Source organism: Nomascus leucogenys, chromosome 21, assembly GCF_006542625.1.
Source record: "Nomascus leucogenys isolate Asia chromosome 21, Asia_NLE_v1, whole genome shotgun sequence".
Classification (NCBI taxonomy): Eukaryota; Metazoa; Chordata; class Mammalia; order Primates; family Hylobatidae; genus Nomascus; species Nomascus leucogenys.
Window position 1 is genome coordinate 56,682,666 of NC_044401.1, and position 17,906 is coordinate 56,700,571.

The 17,906-nt window shown below is 43.4% G+C and overlaps 1 protein-coding gene across 2 annotated transcripts in view; it reads right to left on the minus strand.

Annotated features, from left to right (window-relative positions):
* LMCD1 (LIM and cysteine rich domains 1) overlaps positions 1 to 10,018 on the minus strand; it is a 66,800-nt gene extending 56,782 nt beyond the window's left edge. For both annotated transcript variants that reach the window (XM_030801838.1, XM_030801839.1), the window contains exon 1: positions 9,751 to 10,018. In XM_030801838.1, coding sequence (XP_030657698.1) covers positions 9,751 to 9,792 — 42 coding nt within the window. In that variant the 5' untranslated portion in view covers positions 9,793 to 10,018. The remainder of the gene's footprint in view (positions 1 to 9,750) is intronic.
* Between the last annotated feature and the right edge of the window lie 7,888 nt (positions 10,019 to 17,906).

Here is a 17,906-nt window from a genome sequence, read left to right on the forward strand (position 1 = left end):
CCTCAAGTCACCATCATGAGAAGTTTTCTACGTGCAGCCTGACAGGCCTTGCTATCCTGCCACCCCAATGGGTTTTGCTTGAGAGGAAGAGGAACAGGTTCTCAGATGAGAAGATAAAAGATGTGCATTTGTGGCTGGATGAATACAGTGGAATGTATTTCTCCACAGTCCAAGATGGGTGATATTCCCCAAGTTGGAAATCAAATAGGATGGAGAATATGGGTGTCAGATTCAGAAGGCATAAAACTGGACTATGGCCTGATGCTAACAGCTCATTCATCCTTATCTTTCAACACTCAGCTCAAATGTCCCCTCTTTGGGAAGCCTTTCTTGACCTCCCCAGGTAAGATTAAGTATTTCCTCTTCCGATCTCTCTCAGTTCCACACATGTACCCCGATCAAGGTCTTTAGGCACTGCTATGATTCTTTTATGATTTGATTAGGCTATTCCTTTTCTGAGACCATCGGATTTTAAAATTCCTTTCCTTTTATTTCTTCATTTCCCACCTCAGTCCCTGGTATATAGTATTTGTGTAATACAGGTTTGGACAAAATAAATTCTTAAGAGTTGGCCAAATCAAAGGTGAGTTTAAAAAGTTTCAACAAAGTAATGGTTTTATTCTCTTTACCATTTCACCTTCATTAGCTCTTTTAATGGTGAGGATGCCTTGTGTTTAACACACATTCCTTATATGTCAAGTACTGTGCCAAGAACTTAGATGATTGTTGTGAGTACAATAACTTTTAGGTCCCTTTTATTGATGAAGAAACTAAAGCTCAGAACTAATATGACTTGCTCGAGGTAATAGGAAATGAGTGGCAGAGTTGGAATTTGAATTGAGTTTGTTTACTCCAAGAGCCTCAGACCTCAATCCACTACAGCTGTATGTGTGTGCATATATGTTTACCTATGCATATATGTGTATATTTGTGTGTGTGTGTGTGTGTGTGGTGTGTAATGCTGCTAATGCCTCAGCTTGATGTGGAAAGAGTCTTTACATTTTTAGGCTCTTTGTCTATCTGACATGAGAATATCTCTTCTTAGGACAATGTCTTAAATGCATAAGATAAAAATACAAAGAAAACCAGTATTACTGAGATAGCATCAATATATAGAAACAAATTTGTGACTTAGTAACAGACGTGCCTTTACTAAGTTAATGAATATGATCTAGCAGTGGGTATAATTATGGCCATTTCAGAGCAGGGATGAGTATAAATTGTAGGATGAGGATCTATCTCAGCTGTAATGTGATATAAAAATACCTGCTTTCCATTGGTATCAAAGGCATAGGGGCTGCTAAACTTCTAGGGTGTTTGTCTTTATTCATAGTAGAAAGAAATGCTAAATTTCAGTTATAGGTTAGGGATAAAAAATGCAATACTTTTCCTAATTTAAGTTCCCTGACACCCTCAATTCTATCTACAGACCCTAGGTTAAAAGCCTCTCCTCTATTCACTAACAAGATTTCAAAACATCTCTCTCTTATACTTCCTCTAAAATAAGAAGCCCTCAGATGCTGACCTCTCCCCACATTAGTGTCAGATCCTCTTAACAAGGAGACTGGCTGGCCGAGCCAGGGTTGGGGTGGGAAGCACCGGTGTGCCATGGTAGGAGGGGTGGCTCTCCTCCAGGATGAGGGCAGAGCTGGGATCTACTTTCCCTTCACCTCTTTCAGCCAGCAGATTGCACGGGTCAGTCACCTCGATGGTCAGCCTCATGAATCAGTACCTAGAAACGCCACTGAGTCATACAGCCCAAATAGATGCTCTCTTCTAAGGGCAGGTTTCTTATGAGGTCATTAGTCAGCCAAGAGCCCTTTCCCTGTGCTCCTGCCCTTTGGTGTCCCTGACATCAGTACTATGAAAAATACAACCTAAACATTCAGCTGCCTCTGAAAACGTATGCTGAGCAAAGACAACTGGTCTACCACTGTATCGCTGTAGGAAGGCTGAGGGACCACTGGCTGCTGGTGGGACCTAAGAGCTGCCAATAGTCCCCCTTGCCTCAGCCTCCTTTTCACTCAGTGCCACTGGTGGTTGCTTCCCAAAGGCCCTGTTTAAAATGTGACAACTGGGAGAACTACCACACTCACTCTATTGTTACACTGTAGGGATGACCAGAGTTGAGATGTGGCTCTGAAGGTGTGTGTCCTGGAAAATCAGAGGGTGGTTGGAAAAGGAAGGAGAGGTATGTGTGTGTGTTGGGGAGGGGAGAGGTCAAGGAACACAAAGACACAGAACACTGACATTATTTGGCCTGTCTCCTGCCTTATGAAAAATAAATTCTACCAGACTCAAGTTTACTTGGCAGGGATCAAAGCTTTCCTATTCATTGTCATGTATTCAGCACTTAGCACAGTGGCTGGCACATAACAGATGCTAAATAAATATTTGCTATATAAAGAAATGAGTGACTGTTGCCCTATCTTATAAGCAAGACATTGGAGGGAAAGACCGGTAATGGAGCAGGGGAGGGCTGCTATGGAAAGGGTAGCGACCAAACACCCAAGACGAACTGTGGCTATTCTCATGATTTTGCAATGTGATGTGGCCTGAGTATATTTATGGCTAGGTCCAAGTTTAACTACAAAGAGAAGGTCCTGCAGTCTGAGAGCTTAGAAGCCCCACGTGATGTAGGTAAACTGAATTTGGTCTTCCACATTCCAATACTTAATAACCTATGGGATTTTTGCATCGTGCTGATGACAGCGGATACCCATAACAGCAGGAGGAAATGTTTATCAAGGGTATATTATGTATCCAGGCACTTTATGCACTTTACCTAATTAAACTATTGTTTAAATGCAGAACTACAGTTAGCTATCTTTCTCAAATGAGGAACCAGAGGTCCAAAGAGGATCAGTAACTTGGCAAAGTTTGCAGACCTGGCAAATTGAAGAGCTGCAGGTCACATCTAAATCTTTGTGCTTGCAAATGTTGTGTGTTTAACGGCTCCTCGAAGTGGCTTCTGGACCTTGTGGCCAAAGCTAAGTTCACAGCCAAAATGTCCACCTGAACTTCTGAGTTTCCAGGTATGAGGCTGACACAAAACTGGGATACTCTGGGGGTGGAAGTGACAGAATACAGCAGACACTCTTTTCTCCTTCATTCACAAAAGATGCTGTGAGTCAATGTATCTTGGTTGTGGCACCACTCATGTAAATGTAAGTTTATAAATTTCAGATATGCCATTTCTTATGTAAATTTCAGATATGCCATTTTTTTCTCTGTAAATTTCAGATATGCCATTTCTCCCCCTGTCCCATTTGTGACATGAAGGGGTTGAATGAGCAGATAACGATTCTGCTCAGCTCTTTCAGACAATGGCTCATTAGCCTTTGTCTCCAAAGATAAATTTTACAAAGGATTCAATATTTTTTAAACAGGAGGAGGAGACAAAATCTATACACAAAGCATGTGGATTTGAAATGGCCACCTTGAGTTGGACACTGGCACTCCTTTGTCCTTCAGTAGAGTTACTTGCCAAATGGAGCCTTTGTTTCTTCTCCCTTAGCAATTATGTTTCCTTTTAAAGCATGTCCTGGTGGGGGCCCAGGCCATGTTTGGCTTGGTCGTGATTTACATATTATTGGGTAGGCCATGGGTCAGGCTGACCAGACATGTAGAAATGCACATGTCAAGGCCAACCTTTTCCCTGGCCAGAGTTTCCTGAAAGCTCTGGGACAAGGTCTCTGGATTATTTTTAGAGTATTAGGATAATATGTATTATTCTTTAAAATAAGCATTCCCCTCTACTAGTCTTTTGCTGGGAGATGTCCATTAGCCTTCTGGAAAACCAGGAGAAATCAAGAAAGTCTTTATTCTATACCCGAGAAATGGCTCTGATTTGGTGTAGGTGACAGTATACTCCTGGTGGTGACCAAGAGATATCGAAGAGATGCAGATGCCTAGCAACATTTTGCAAATGCTGGGAAGCTGCTGAACCAGACTATCAATGAGTTCAGTGGGCTGGAAGAAATTGATCTGTGTATGAAAGTCACAGGAATAATCATAGTCCCTCCTCACCAGATTTCTGCTTTCTATGAATGCCTTCTGTTTCTTGTAGAGTGAAAAGAACTGAAGTTTTGGAGTCAGAGAGGCCTGAGTTTGAGTTCTTAATCTGTCATCACGTGACCTTAGGCAAGTCATTTTAAACTGTTAGTCTTAACTTACTCATGTGTAAAAAAGGACACTAATATTTTTTGCATGGTAGTCCTTGAAGTTAAAGAGCTAACACACAAGAAAATGTCAATCATCTCTGGACCCTTAGAGATGTCTTTCCTTCCTCTCTTTTGCCTAGCCCCAAACTTGCCTGCCATAAGAGAGAACAAGTCTGTTGGGAGGCAAGAATCCAAATAGATAATAAAAGTAAGAACAGACTCCTCTCTCTTTTCTGAGCAAAAAATGTAAAAGGGTTTGCTTCTCATACAAAAGAGCAGATACGAGACAAGGAGTTGATTTGGGAGTTTCACAAAATATTGTAATTGATTTATCACTTCTGTTTTTGTGAAAACACAATTTCTGCATCAAATATACAGGATTAGATACTAAATTTGTGTTTCAGCCACTAAAGGAGCCTTGGTGGACATAGGAGACTCAACTTCATATATAACTCTTTCTATAAAAGTTTTATAGAGAGCATTTTCTAGAACTTTTGCAGATCTATGCTATTGCTATATGTAAACGTCCAACAATGGTTTGGGACATACCAATTGTTCCATGTGGATTTAAGGAAATGTTGTGATCTTGAAGGAGTCCTGCAAAAGTGGCTGGTGGCCCTGCACCTGGTGAGACAGTAGCAGCTGCTGGCCAAATCCTCTTCCTGTTATCAAATGGTAGGGGATATGAGGATATTTCTAAACGAAGGCTCTTCAAGAGCAACAGCTGTCTCTTCGTTTTGGATGTCCTGAAAAGCTGCTCCACAATTCTGCCCTCAGTGGAACGAAGTTTTAAGCCTATTTTGCCATAATCATTTGTTATTTGGGAGATGGTCTGGCGTAAAGGAAAGGTCAGTGGGCTGGAGGCAGAAGGAACCCTGGTTCTCATCCAAATTCTGCCACTTCCTAGGAAAGGTGACCTGTCCAAAGTCACCCAGTCAGTAAACGCCTGCAGTTATTATAATGACTCACGCCCCTGCCAGAAATCTGTTCTTAAAATAAAGATTTAAATGGTGTTGGATGAATGGTTGGGAGATAAGAGCTCTCAAGGTCTGTTACTTATCATGGCAAATCTCCACTTTATGAGACACAAACTATTTTGAATGTGCAAGCTAAAAAGGACGATTTGCCTTCCTAAAGTCAAATTGAATACTTCTCCTGGAGCCCTCTAGTGAGTTGCGAGAGGAACTATTCCCTTACTTCTTTCTCTACTCTTTACCTTTTCCTCTTGGGAAGTGGCCTGTGTAAGGGCGGAAGGAAAGACACACACAAAAGCCTGTGCGCAGCCCCTCCTTCCTGGTCCCCAGCCTTTGCTGAATTCAGCCTATTCTTTTTTCATCCTTGTCACTTTTGGTCAGTTAGCATGAAGAGAGGATCAAACCAAGCATCCTCAGAGGGGAATGCCAAAGGCATTTTTCCACTTTCCAACTCATAGGAGTATTGGTAAGCTCTGAGCAAATTCCTAGCCTTGGAGCTGAGATGGCTTAGATTAAACCTGAAGATAATCTGATGAAGCTCTTTCCTGCCTCCCACTACCACAGTGGCAGATACATTGGTGAAAGTCAACTGTCAGCCCCCAACTCCACATAGTCAGACACACCTGCAGGTTAGGACAAAAATCTGCAATTTACAAAGTAATGGTTTCAGCATCTGTTTTTAGAAAGCCCTTAAAAGGGACTTGGATAATTTATTTCTGTTTTTAAAAAATAAGGCTCTATTATGGGCAAAGTTGCTTATACACCTATGGGCATGTCTCCAATGTCTTGGCTATTAAAGTCTTTAAGTGACAGTTTAATATGTTTTTAAGATTGAGAGAGCCAACGACAATTCTCGAGGAGCCATGTTTACATTGGATCAGCTCACCCGGGTGATGTGCCAGTAGTTTGGCACACTGCAGGAAGTGGAGGTGAAAGCAGGAAGGGCTGAGTACAGAAGGAAGGCCTAGCCTGAAGGACAGGAAAGCCAAGAGGGATGTGATGTAGAGAAGCATGGAGAGAGACATCCAGGTGGACCTGGCAATGGACTTAGACGTACCATCATTTAATGCCCCTTGGGCATTGTGCTGAGGGGTGAGAATTTCTAATTGGCTCCCTGTGGAGCCAGCCCACTGGTGACTGCACAGTCAACTATGAACAGGCTCCTAGCTCTCTTTCTTCTAATCCCTTCTAAATTCCTACAGATGGCTCCTTGACAGTCAAGGGGTCTGTATTCTTGCAGAGCCTAACAGGCTTCAGTACATTTTCTCTGCAACTTCTGATAAGGAGTTTGATCCCTCTGGGCCTCAGTTTCCTTATCTAAAAAGTAAGGTGCTCCAAGTCCCCTTTGAGGCCCAACATTATATAACTCCAAAGTGAAATGCTCAATAACTGGCAATCCATGTTCAGAAGGAAAGACTGTTCCACGTAAGCAGATTTTGCATCCGTTGGGTGAGAATCAAGGCAACAGCACTTGGTCATTGTCTTAGCTTGTCAAAGCTGAGCAATGGCTTAGGTTTAGCTGAATGAAAGTTGGGTGCTCTTCAGATGGGGCAGTTATAAATAAAAGTGTCCTTCATTCACCAAAAGATACCTTTCAGCATCGATGTACCCAATGAAATATACTGCCACCACCAAGGACTGCAATGACTAACTTTGAGTACTCATATGCTGAGCCTTTTATGTACATTATCTCACTTAATTATCACAGCCACCTTGGGAGGTAGATGCTGTTACTGTTTCTTCAACTTTCAAATGAGGTGAGGATACAGACTCAAAGTCAATTAGCTTGCCGAAGAGCACACAGCTAGTAAGTGGGGGAGCTGGGACTTAAACCAGATCTGAAGCCAAAGCCTGCACTAATAACTTGCATCCTTAATAAACAAGAACAAATCCATAGTCGAGATTGGTTTCACCCACAAAAATGGCATTTGGCCTTCAAGGCCCTTTGTTACCAAGAAATGTTGGCGATTTCACCATTCTCAGGGAACTGTCTGTGCTAGGAAAGCTTCTCTTTCCTAATAGAAAAAAAAAAGATGGTTCAAGAGCAGCCAGTGGAAGCATTTTACTTAGAAAGAAAGAGAGAAGTTAGGGAACTTGTAAGCTCTGCCACGATGTATGTATGTGGCCCCTAGTGAGTCTCTTTCCCCAGCCTGTCTGGGGTTGGTTAGATGACCTTTAAGTCTACTCCAGTTTTTAGATTTTATGTTCTCTGCTGAAGATCTTTTTATGACTTTCCAGTTGGTGGGGATTCCCGCCCCAACCCCTTTGGGAGTAGGGAAATTGAAACAGCCTGTATGCCATTTTAAACCATTTCTCATTTTGTAAATAGGCCCCTTGTAGCTCTAAGAGTCTATGAAATTGTTTCAAAATGTCTAAGTGTGATTATGCATCCTGAAGCCAAATGTTATAAACCTCCCCCACCACTGTTGCAGATTTAAAAAATAAATATGCAGTAAAAGCTTTTCAGCATGTTGCTGATATCACGTAGTACTTAATCACTTCTGTGACATTCAGTTCAGCAAGGGGAGCTTCTCGGCTCTCTTCCCTCCCCTCCACATTTTGAGTTGAAGACATTGGTTAACCTACAAAATGGTGATCTTCCTCCTGATTGTCGCAGTCCCAAGAGGTAAAAAAATATCTGCCCTTTCATCTCTACCCACCACATTCTTTCTCTAAGCCTGTAATTGGATCTAAATGGAAAACAAACCCTTTGCAGGCCAAGGAAGTTGGCACTAGGGGGTGACAAGAAGGAGAACATGTTCCGCCTCTAATCAGGATAATCACACTCCCCTATGCAAAGGAAAATAAAAACAAGGCTTCCTCCAAGTGGCAACACAGGACTGCGGTGAGGAGGAGGAGTCTCCATATACCTCATCTCACCTCATACAGTAACTATCAACCAGCTTATATTAAAAATACTCAGAATCATTTCACTTTCCAGAGGACAGTGGAACTCTGCCACCTTTAGCCATGAACTGTTCTGTGTCTGAACTTGGGGAGGCAGTTCAGACACACAAATATCAATTCTACAAGTTAAAAAATAATGCATGAAATGAAGCCTATGCAAACAGTGTGGTCTTAGCTGGACAGATATTCTCATGGCTCACTCATAGGTTTTTGAGTCCTGCTGTGTGGCATGGTGTGCTACGTTCGAACAGCGATGAACAAGACAGGTTTGTCCTCGAGGAGTCCAGAAAAATGTATGGAGAAATAAGAGCATTGCATGCATAACTCACTACTATGTAGCAATTAATAGGTATCTTCTAAGAGTCTAAAGTGTTATGGTAATTTCTGTAGGAGGGGAAATGACTTGATTCTGCAAATAGCTTGGCAAATGCAATGAGGCATGATACATTCCAGAGAAATGCCCAGATTCAATGTGACTTGGTACACACATTTAGAAGGATCCACTGGACTCTGTGACAGGGTCTGGGCAGATTGTCTATAGAAGAGCACAGCTATAAATTAGATGGTGAATGCTGTGCCTCTAAGTGGCTGTTTGTGTCTTTAGTTTGATTCCCACAGTCTTTTTTTTTCCCCCTCTCATTCTACCCTGCAGGTTAATGGCAGATGTTTAAGGAAGACTTTGCCCTGCAAGACTAAATCCTGTGAAATCAGAGTTTAACAATTACTGCTTTGGGAAATTAACTCACAGTGTCATTATCCCTGCTACCACTGCCATGAGGGAGGTTAGGCCTATCATCCCCACATCAGAGACAAGGAAGCTGAGGCTCAGAAAAGTGGCTTGGTGAATAATGTGCACTTAAAAAGTGGCAGGGATGGAGACTGGATGCCTAGGGCTTGCCTTACAGTCAGCAGCCTGTTAGAACCAACTCTCTGTGACCCCGGGCCTCAGTTTCCCCATCTGTAAAGCCTAGGTTGTCTCTCTGTTCCCTTCCCGTTCACATATTCTCTAAGTCTCCAGCCTGTGCCCTCTCCCAGCTGCATTCAGGTAAGCAACAAATGGTATTGGAGCTATAGGCACAGCCGCAGGCTCCTGTGCAGGAGTTTACCCGTGACCTTCTGGGCTCTGGGCCAGCCCTTCTTGAAAGGGAAACGTGCAGACCCTGGGGACAGAAATCAGTTCCCTTATGCTGGAACTGCTGCCACTGCCAACATCACCAACTAAAGAAACTGCGTGTGTGTGTGTGTGTGTGTGTGTGTGTGTGTGTGTGTATTGGGGGAAACACACAAAACACTGGGATAATAGCAAAAGGGAGACTGAGTAAATATTACATGCCCTATGCCCTCAACCCTTACTTCAGCCACCTGAGGACAGGGAGGGAGGAAGCTAGGGGTTTTTCCTTTACAGACTTTAAGATTATATATATATATATATATATATATATATATATATATATAAAGCCTTAATTAAATTTTAACTAGCATCACCAAAGACATAAGACCCTTTGCAAATATTTTACACAACAATGGGTTTGGGGTGTGTGTGCCTGTTAACTCAAACATGTATTCCCAACTATTTGTTTTCCATGCAGTTTTGGAATTTAAAGAGTTCCCTTCTCATTACCTTTTGGGAAGTTTCCGCGAATAGATGGGAAGGGGAAACAAGAAAAAGTAAGAATCTGGGTAAATACAAAAAGCTTTCCGCTCACCTTTTTAACTCCTGGGTTGAGGTCCTTAGCCACCTTTGCCATCCTCTTCTGGCGGGGTGGAACAGCGCCTGGCTTCTCAGGCAGAGGCGCGAGGGCGCGCAGCGGAGACAGCGGCGGCTGAATGGCCAAGTTCGCGGGCCTGGGAGGGAGCTCTGTGCGCAGCCAGGCGCAGCTGGGCCGCTTTAATTGGAGAGCGGGACTCCCTCTAAAACCTCGCCAGCCACTCCGCGCCGGCGCTCGCGCGAAGCCAGCCAATCCCAGCGCAAGGCTGTCCCCCTCCCTCCGGGAGGTCTCTGCACTGTGGCAGCGAGCGGAGCTGAGCGCCGGCTGCCCTGACGTCAGCATGGCCGCGGCCCCTGACTGCCCAGCTCGCTTCTATCCCTCGAGCGGCAGGAATCCGTCCCCACGCCCTTTTCCTTTAAAGGGCAACGGGCCGAAGGTGGGGCGGGCGGCGCGGCTCCCGCGATCCATTCAGGTCAAAAGGGAGAGTGATCAAACAGGAGAGCCGAGGTATTTTTAGTGAGCTGGATCCAGAAATAAATGCTGAGCTGTGCTCCCCTTCCCACCCTTTCTGCCTGGTCGTAGGGGGCGCGGGGAGGGCCGAGGGAGGGGGTGTTTTGCAGGAGCTGGCTAACTTTTCCCAAACCTGGGCGAGTTCTCCAATATCCAGAGAGGAGAAAAGATTCCAGCGAGTTATGAGTTTTTTAAACTTCACATTTGTAAAGTATTAAACTGCTTTCTTATAACTTGCTTTAACATAAATCCTTCCTATTCCATGAGCAAGAAATCACTGTCCTGATCTTAGAGATGCTCCTATGGACATATTGTTGTATGCTCATATTATCTCAGATATTATTATTATTATGACTGTAAGACGATAGATGAGGAAATAATCAGAGAGAATAACTGGTCCACAGCTGAATTATTGAGCAAGGCTTTAACCTGAGAGACTGAGAGTAATAGAGAGAGAGCTCATGGGGGCGTGGCGGGGGGGGCGGGCACAGGATTATAAACTATAAACTAGGAAGTTAGTAATTTTTAGATAAATGGGGTCATGCAGGCCTGGACAAACAAGATTCCATCTGAGTTCACAAATCCATGGAATGTGGAGTCCTTGCAACACATAACATAACTACTCTTATAAGACAGAATTGGCCAGGTTCCTCTCTTTATGCCATGTTGCTTGCCTATAAAGCCACATCTCTCTGCTGAGCCGGTTCCACAGACTTGGATTCCCAGAGGCATTTCCCCCCTGTCCTGACAGGATTAAACACAAGCCCTTTTTATCCTAGAGAGAATACTGCTGTCTCTGTTGTGAGGTGTTCGGCCTGTAACCCGTCTTTGCAGTGCCCCCTGCCAGAAAAACCAGGGCTCCTGTGGGCTAAAATAAAACTCGGTTGCACAGAGACTGAAGAGTGGTCCCGAAGTACACCATTCAGGAGGGATTCGGTGAGAAGGGGAGGCTGCAGTTCCCATTGTGGGGCTGTCTCTTGCTGGAGGCTTTTTCCTCTTGAAAGCCTCCTCCAATTTAGTTCTTATCATCATCTCCAGTCATCCCAAATCTTGGCCAGGGATCCTGAATTGTGACTTTTTATTACACATTCCTGGAAAGGGCTTTCTATCTGTGGCTTATCTTTTCCAAGATGAGGGATGACCTATTTCTTCTTTCACAGATTTCTGCTATAATTGATTTTTGCCTTGTTTGCTCCCAGCTATGTCCTCAAGCACCTAGCATGTGGTATAGGCACAGTACACATTTGGCAAATGAATAGGGGTTGGGTTCTGGCTTTTATATTTTTTTATTGATATGTAATGATTGTACATGTGGTATTTTGATACATGCTTACAATGTGTAATGATCAAATCAGGGTGTTTAGGATTTCCATCACCTTGAACATTTATAATTTCTTTGTATTGGGAACATGTCAAATCACTTTTAGCTTTTCTTTTTTTTTTTTTTGAGACAGAGTCTCGTGCTGTTGCCCAGGCTGGAGTGCAGTGGCACAATCTCGGCTCACTGTGACCTCTGCCTCCCAGGTTCAAGCGAGTCTCCCACCTCGGCTTCCCAAGAAGCTGGGACTACAGGCATGAGCCACCATACCTGGCTCATTTTTGTATTTTTAGTAGAGACAGAGTTTCACCATGTTGGCCAGGCTGGTCTTGAACTCCTGACCTCAAGTGATCCTCCTACCTTGGCATCCCAAAGTGCTAGAATTACAGGAGTGAGCCACCGCACCTAGCCTGTTTTAGCTATTTTGAAGTATACGATTCATTGTTGTTAACTATAGTCACCCTACTGTGCTATTGAATACTGCACTTTTTCTTGCTATCAGACTGTGTTTGTTCCCATTAAGCAAGCTCTCTTCATCCCCTCACACCCCAGCCCACCACTTCCCAACCTCTGGTAACCTTCTTCTACTCTCTACCTCCATGCAGTAAGCAGGCAAGGTAAGAATAGGGAGAGATGGTGCAATGGCACGCCTGGCCTCATTTGTCCAAACTTCCAAGGTGGGCTGCATGTTAAACCAGTATGTAAATAAACAGTGGCCAACAGAAGCCTGACCTGGGAGAGGAGATTTCCACATGAATAGTCCTTTCAGTAGCAAATCCTAGGAACAATAGTGCTAAATCAGGATGTCATGCCAGAAGCCTTTATATTTTAGAGCTATGGGAACAGAAGCCAGGAATATAACAAAGGCAAGCTTTATCCTTTTCAAACCAGGCAAACGCCTGCCCAGTGAAGTCATTTGCCGCTCCCTTCCCAGCCACCCTCCTTGCCCCGTCTTGAAAAATCATTGTTCCATGAAATAATACTAATTTTATTAACTTTAACACTATTTATTAATAGCTCCAACCACAAGAGTCTCTCCCCCTCCTTATTTTTACCCTTGGCTCCAGGTACAATTAAGAAGGCAGATATTGCAGCTGTTTCTCAGAATTTCTCAGAATGCAAGTGTCAGGAGCTGCTGCTTGGGGTGGCTCATTCCCTCCTTTCTGGAAAAAGACCTGCTGTAGGCAGAGAGGGGATCCCTGCTCTCTGTTAGAAGTTGCTGTCTCCCCAGCTGAGGATTCTGACTTTGACACTTTAAACCTTACACTTGACCTGCTTGTTCCAGGGGACCTATATTCAGAGACTTAACCGGACACCTGGACAGACTATTACAACTTGGAACTTTTCAGGAGAATGAGGGAAATATAGTTATTGCACCTGAGTCTCACTCCAGCTCTGAGGTCCTCTTCACTTCTCTTTGGAAGAAAATTGGATATCTTTTCCAAGTTGAAAGAGTAGAGATCTGATTTCTCCAAGAGTCATTGCTTTTTGGCACTGGGGCTTCTTAGAAGCATTCATTCATCTATCAAGGAGTTTTGGGATACTTGCCATAAGCCAAGCCCTCTGATAGGTGCTGGAAACATCAAGGTAAATAAAAGAGTCCTTCTGCTTAGAGAACATCTTGGTCTAATAACTACTTCTGGGGCTCCCTGGTTGACAGAGCCCTAATCTTACTTGAACTCCAAGACAACTAGTCTCAGAGAAAACAGAAATCCCAAATAGTCCCAGGGCTGTATCAAAGGTCATATAGCTGGCAAGTGGCAGAGCTGAAATTTAAATTCAGAGTTTTTAACTTCAGATTGCACCATTTCACCTATATTGCACTGTTTCCATAATGATTTCAGATGGTTGATTATAAGCAAAACAGGAAGCACTTGGATTAAGATGCTGCTGTTGTTGTCATCATTATCACTGGGCTTGTCCTAACTGGGATTTTTGACTCTGAGTCTTGTATTCTTTTTACCATTCATGAACAAATTAATTAAAGAAACAAATATTGAATTGGGAAATACTATGGATTAGGCCCTGAGCTGAGGATGCAACAGTGAATAAGACAGGAAATGTCCCTCCCCTCATATAGCTTCTATTCTAATGTGTGTAGGGGAGACAGGCATTAAAGAAGTGGACAGATATTTAGATAAGGTAATTAAGGATGGCAGTGAGTGCCTAGGAGGAAATAAATGGAGAAATTCACTGGACACAGTCATTTTAGATTAGGGGGTCCAGGAAGGTCTGGCTGAGCAGGTGGTGTGTGAACTAAGCCCCAGTGAAGGAGAATGAGTCAGCTGTGAGTACAGTCCCCATGGAGAGAACATTCCAGGAGGAAGGGGTCATGAAAGCAGAGACCCTGAGGTGAGTGCGAGTGTGGTATGTCTGAGGGATCATGAGGTCAGTGTGGTGGGACAGGGAGAATGGTATGAGGAGCCTCAGGTGAGGCATGCAGGAGCTGGCTCATGTGGGCCCCATAAACCATGCTAAGGAGTTTACATTCTCTCCTGGAAATGGCGGAAGGTTAGACATCAGTGCTTTCCCACTGGAACACAATGCAGGCCATGTATGTAATTTGACAATTTCTAATAGTCACATTAAAAAAAATAAAAAGAAACAGGTGAAATAGTTATTATATATTTTATTAAACTCAATATAACTAAAATGTCATTCCCACCTGTGATTAATATAAAAATTATTGAGATGGTTTACACTCTTTTTTATGTGTGTGATTCGTTTTGAAATCTGGTGGGTGTTTTACCCTTACGGCACACCTCTCTTCAGATTAGCCATGTTACAAATACTCAATAACCACATCTGGCTGGTGGCTACCATCTAGCTACCATCAGCCACATCTGGCTGGTGGCTACCATATTGACCAGAGCAGTTATAGAGAGTCTTAAGCAGGGGAATGACAATGTCTGATTTACTGTGTTACTCACAGCAAGGACACCAAAAGGTACTAATGGAAAGCTAGCCAGTAACTCACAACGTCTCACTCTCAGGTGGAGAAGCTGAGCAATTAGAAACTGGTAATTGGTGCAGTGTGGTCTACTGTGTGTTCTAAACACTGCATTGGGAGGCACAAGTGAGTTTCTGAGAGTCACAAAGCTAGAAAGGGGCAGAACTAGAAAGACCTTGAACCCAGATCTTTTGGTTTCATGCCAACACCTTCATAAATCCCCAATAATCATGGCTCACAATGATGTTTTTACTGTTACAATGTAGCAAGCAGGGCCCAAGTTATTTCAGTGTGAAAACATGAATAATATGTTGTTTGTATCACTAAATAGTACACTAGTTAAATTAAATTATAACCAAATCCTATTTGGTTATTTTTTTTTTTACATATTGTATTCATTAAAAAACAACTAACACTTTAAGCATCGGTAGACAGAAATGGTCCATGGAACACAGTATATCTGAGTTAACAATATAAATATACATGAACCTTCTACATTAATTTGTACCAACTTGGACCATCATTTGTACCATACATATGTGAATTATTCACAACTTAAGTTTTTTGGTTTCTTTCCTGTCATTTTCATGGTAACCTTCACTTTAGAATAACTGTCTAATTTTTTCCAGGTTTTTGGATGACCTCTTAGAACCAGAAAGGTTTTTGCCTATAAGGCTAAAACATCTGGATAAAAACAGAACATGATTGTTTGACCCAAGCAGTGTCTTGCCATGCAGTCTTTGACGAGGGCAGTGGAAAACACAAGGAAAATGTGCCTGTTACAAAATAACAATAGATCACAGCTCTGGAGCCCTGCATTTTGATCCCGGTTTTGCTAAAATTGTGGCTGACCATCATCTTGCAATTCAAATTTGTCATGATTTACTAGGGGCGAGTGATAAACTTGCCCTGCACATCAGTCACACATCCCACCTGATGGTGCAATGGGGCCATTCCCTTCTTTGACAGATTGATAAGGGAGTAGAAGGCACACACGCCTTAGTCCTAGAAAATCTGCATGTTTAGCTCCATTGCAGGGGCAAGCTGTGTGATTTGAACAAGATACTTTGGAGTCTCTGGGAGATGGGGATAATGATCTTAATTCCCCCTGTCTTACACAGTGTATCCACTTGTTTGTCTCTATCTGTAATAGGCAGAATTCTAAGCTGACCTCTAAAGATCTGGGCCCTTGTATCATTCCCTCTCCATTAGTATGGGTGGTAGCTTTAACTTGTTCTGAACCAATACAATACAGCCAAGGTGTTGGGATATCACTCCCAGAATACTGTTGTGTCTTATGGCAAAGGTGAAAGGGTTTTTCAGATGTGATTAAGATCCCTAATAAGGTAATCAAAAGGGACCTTTTCCCAAGGGGGCCTGACCTAGATGGGTGAGCCCTTTAAAAGAGATTATAGAAGTGAGAGACAGGAGTCTTCTTTCCTTCTGTCCTGCTGACCTTGAAGAAGTAGCCACCATGAGTTCCACATCTGCAAGGAAATGAATCTGCCAACAACCACATGAGCTTGGCAGAGGACCTGAGGCTCACAGGAGACCTCATACCCAGCTGACACCTGGCTTAGACCCTATAAGCTCTTGAGCAGAGAACCTAGCTAAGCCAGGTCTGAACTCCCAACCCATGGAAACCATGAGAGAGTAAGAGTATTGTTTTAAGCTGTGAAGTTAGTGGTATTGTTACACAGTATAGAAAACCACTGCACTATCTTCCCCATCACTCCTGGTTCTGTTTTAAAGATTTAATTCTCTTGGGGTAAAAAAGCTTGGTACCTATTTTTAAATGAAAGATTTCATTTAATTGATTCTTGATTCTTATACTTTCCTGGGGCACTAAGTACCGTAAGCTGAGTATCTCCTTTTTAAAGCAGCATTTTCTCTTATTCTAGCATCTAGGAGATGACTCTAGCTATGGTCCTGGAGGATTTAACCATATTACACATTTAATTTAACTAGTGTACTATCTAATGACACATTCAGCCTCTCCATCTTCTCAGGGTGTGTGTGCATGTGGTCAAGCCTCTATCATTTTTGTTTTGGGCAGCAGAATTGGAGAAGCCCCCATTCTGGGTAGCTGGAAGGAAGTGAACACATGCCTTTTATTTCCAATGTTCCATTAGTGCTTTATAAGTTTAATCCTTAAAACAACCCCAGGGGCAAGTGTGTTATTCCTACTTGCAGATGAGAAACTGAAGCTCCGCTAGGTTAAGTAAGCTGTTCCAGGCCTCATCGCTAGTTGGGATCCAAACTCACCTTGGGATTGCTCAGAAGACCCCTGGTTTCAGGGTGAGGACATAGCCTGGACAAGGATGGAGAGACTGGACCCCCAGCCTTTGGGAACTATTCTGGATGTTTTCCATGTGCCCCTAAGATTCACTCTGTTCCTTCCTCCTCCAGCTCTGTGCCCAGGAAGTTCACCCTTGGACTCCATCCATGAACTCCTTTGCTGTCTTCCCATTGGATTCAGCCAGTCCGCCGTCATGGTAGGAAATCAGGGGTGGGTGTATTTATTCTCCCACTGCCTCCCTGTTGGGCTGGGCAGGGTTTTGGAAGGCGTGGCATCCCCCCTACCTAAAGCCACAGCTCCCATTGGTCTGGCGACCACTCTCTCCCTTGGCCTCTTCAGGCCTAGGGGTGGTCCCTGCTTTCCGCTGTTGTGGGAACCAGTGGGGAGTCCTTGAATCATGCTTTCTCCTTTATAAATAACCCCTTCATTAAACTCCCTTCAGCTACCCCTTTGAGTGTTTCCAGCCAGAACACTAACCCACGCTGACACAACAGTGAGTCTGAGAGATGATCCTAGGGCAGCCTTAGTCGGCTTGCTCAGATATAGACTGCCCAGTATGTTTCTTTTATATTATCTTTGTCTATTGTATGTGGATTAATTAAAAGAATTGGAGGCTTGGAAATGAATTAGAATAGGAAAACCAATTAGAGGTGTTGGGAAGACAAGACAAAAATTTAGCAGCCTTCTAGACTGGTCTGCTGGCTGCTCTTGAGTCATGAGGAGACTGACTGCTGAGTTCTTCCTCAGCCACTGACAGTGACTTTAGGCACTGAGTCCCTTGTGCCAGGGTCTCCTCATCTTTAAAAATGCGGCCTCTTCAAGTATGGGAACTGCCTTATTAAAGAAATACAAAGAACACAAGTGATGCTAACAGTCACCACCATCAGTATTTTCATGGGGTCATGGAAAATAGCACCAGGGCCTCTCACTGGGCCACGAGGTGACAGGTGGGCAAACGCTTCTCATGAGTGGTTTCCTTCACTTTCTGTTTTGTACTTTTTCCCTCAGCCAATTTAATCCTGGGCCATCGGACTTCTTGTGCTCAGGAATGCCTATACATAAAAATGACTTGTAAG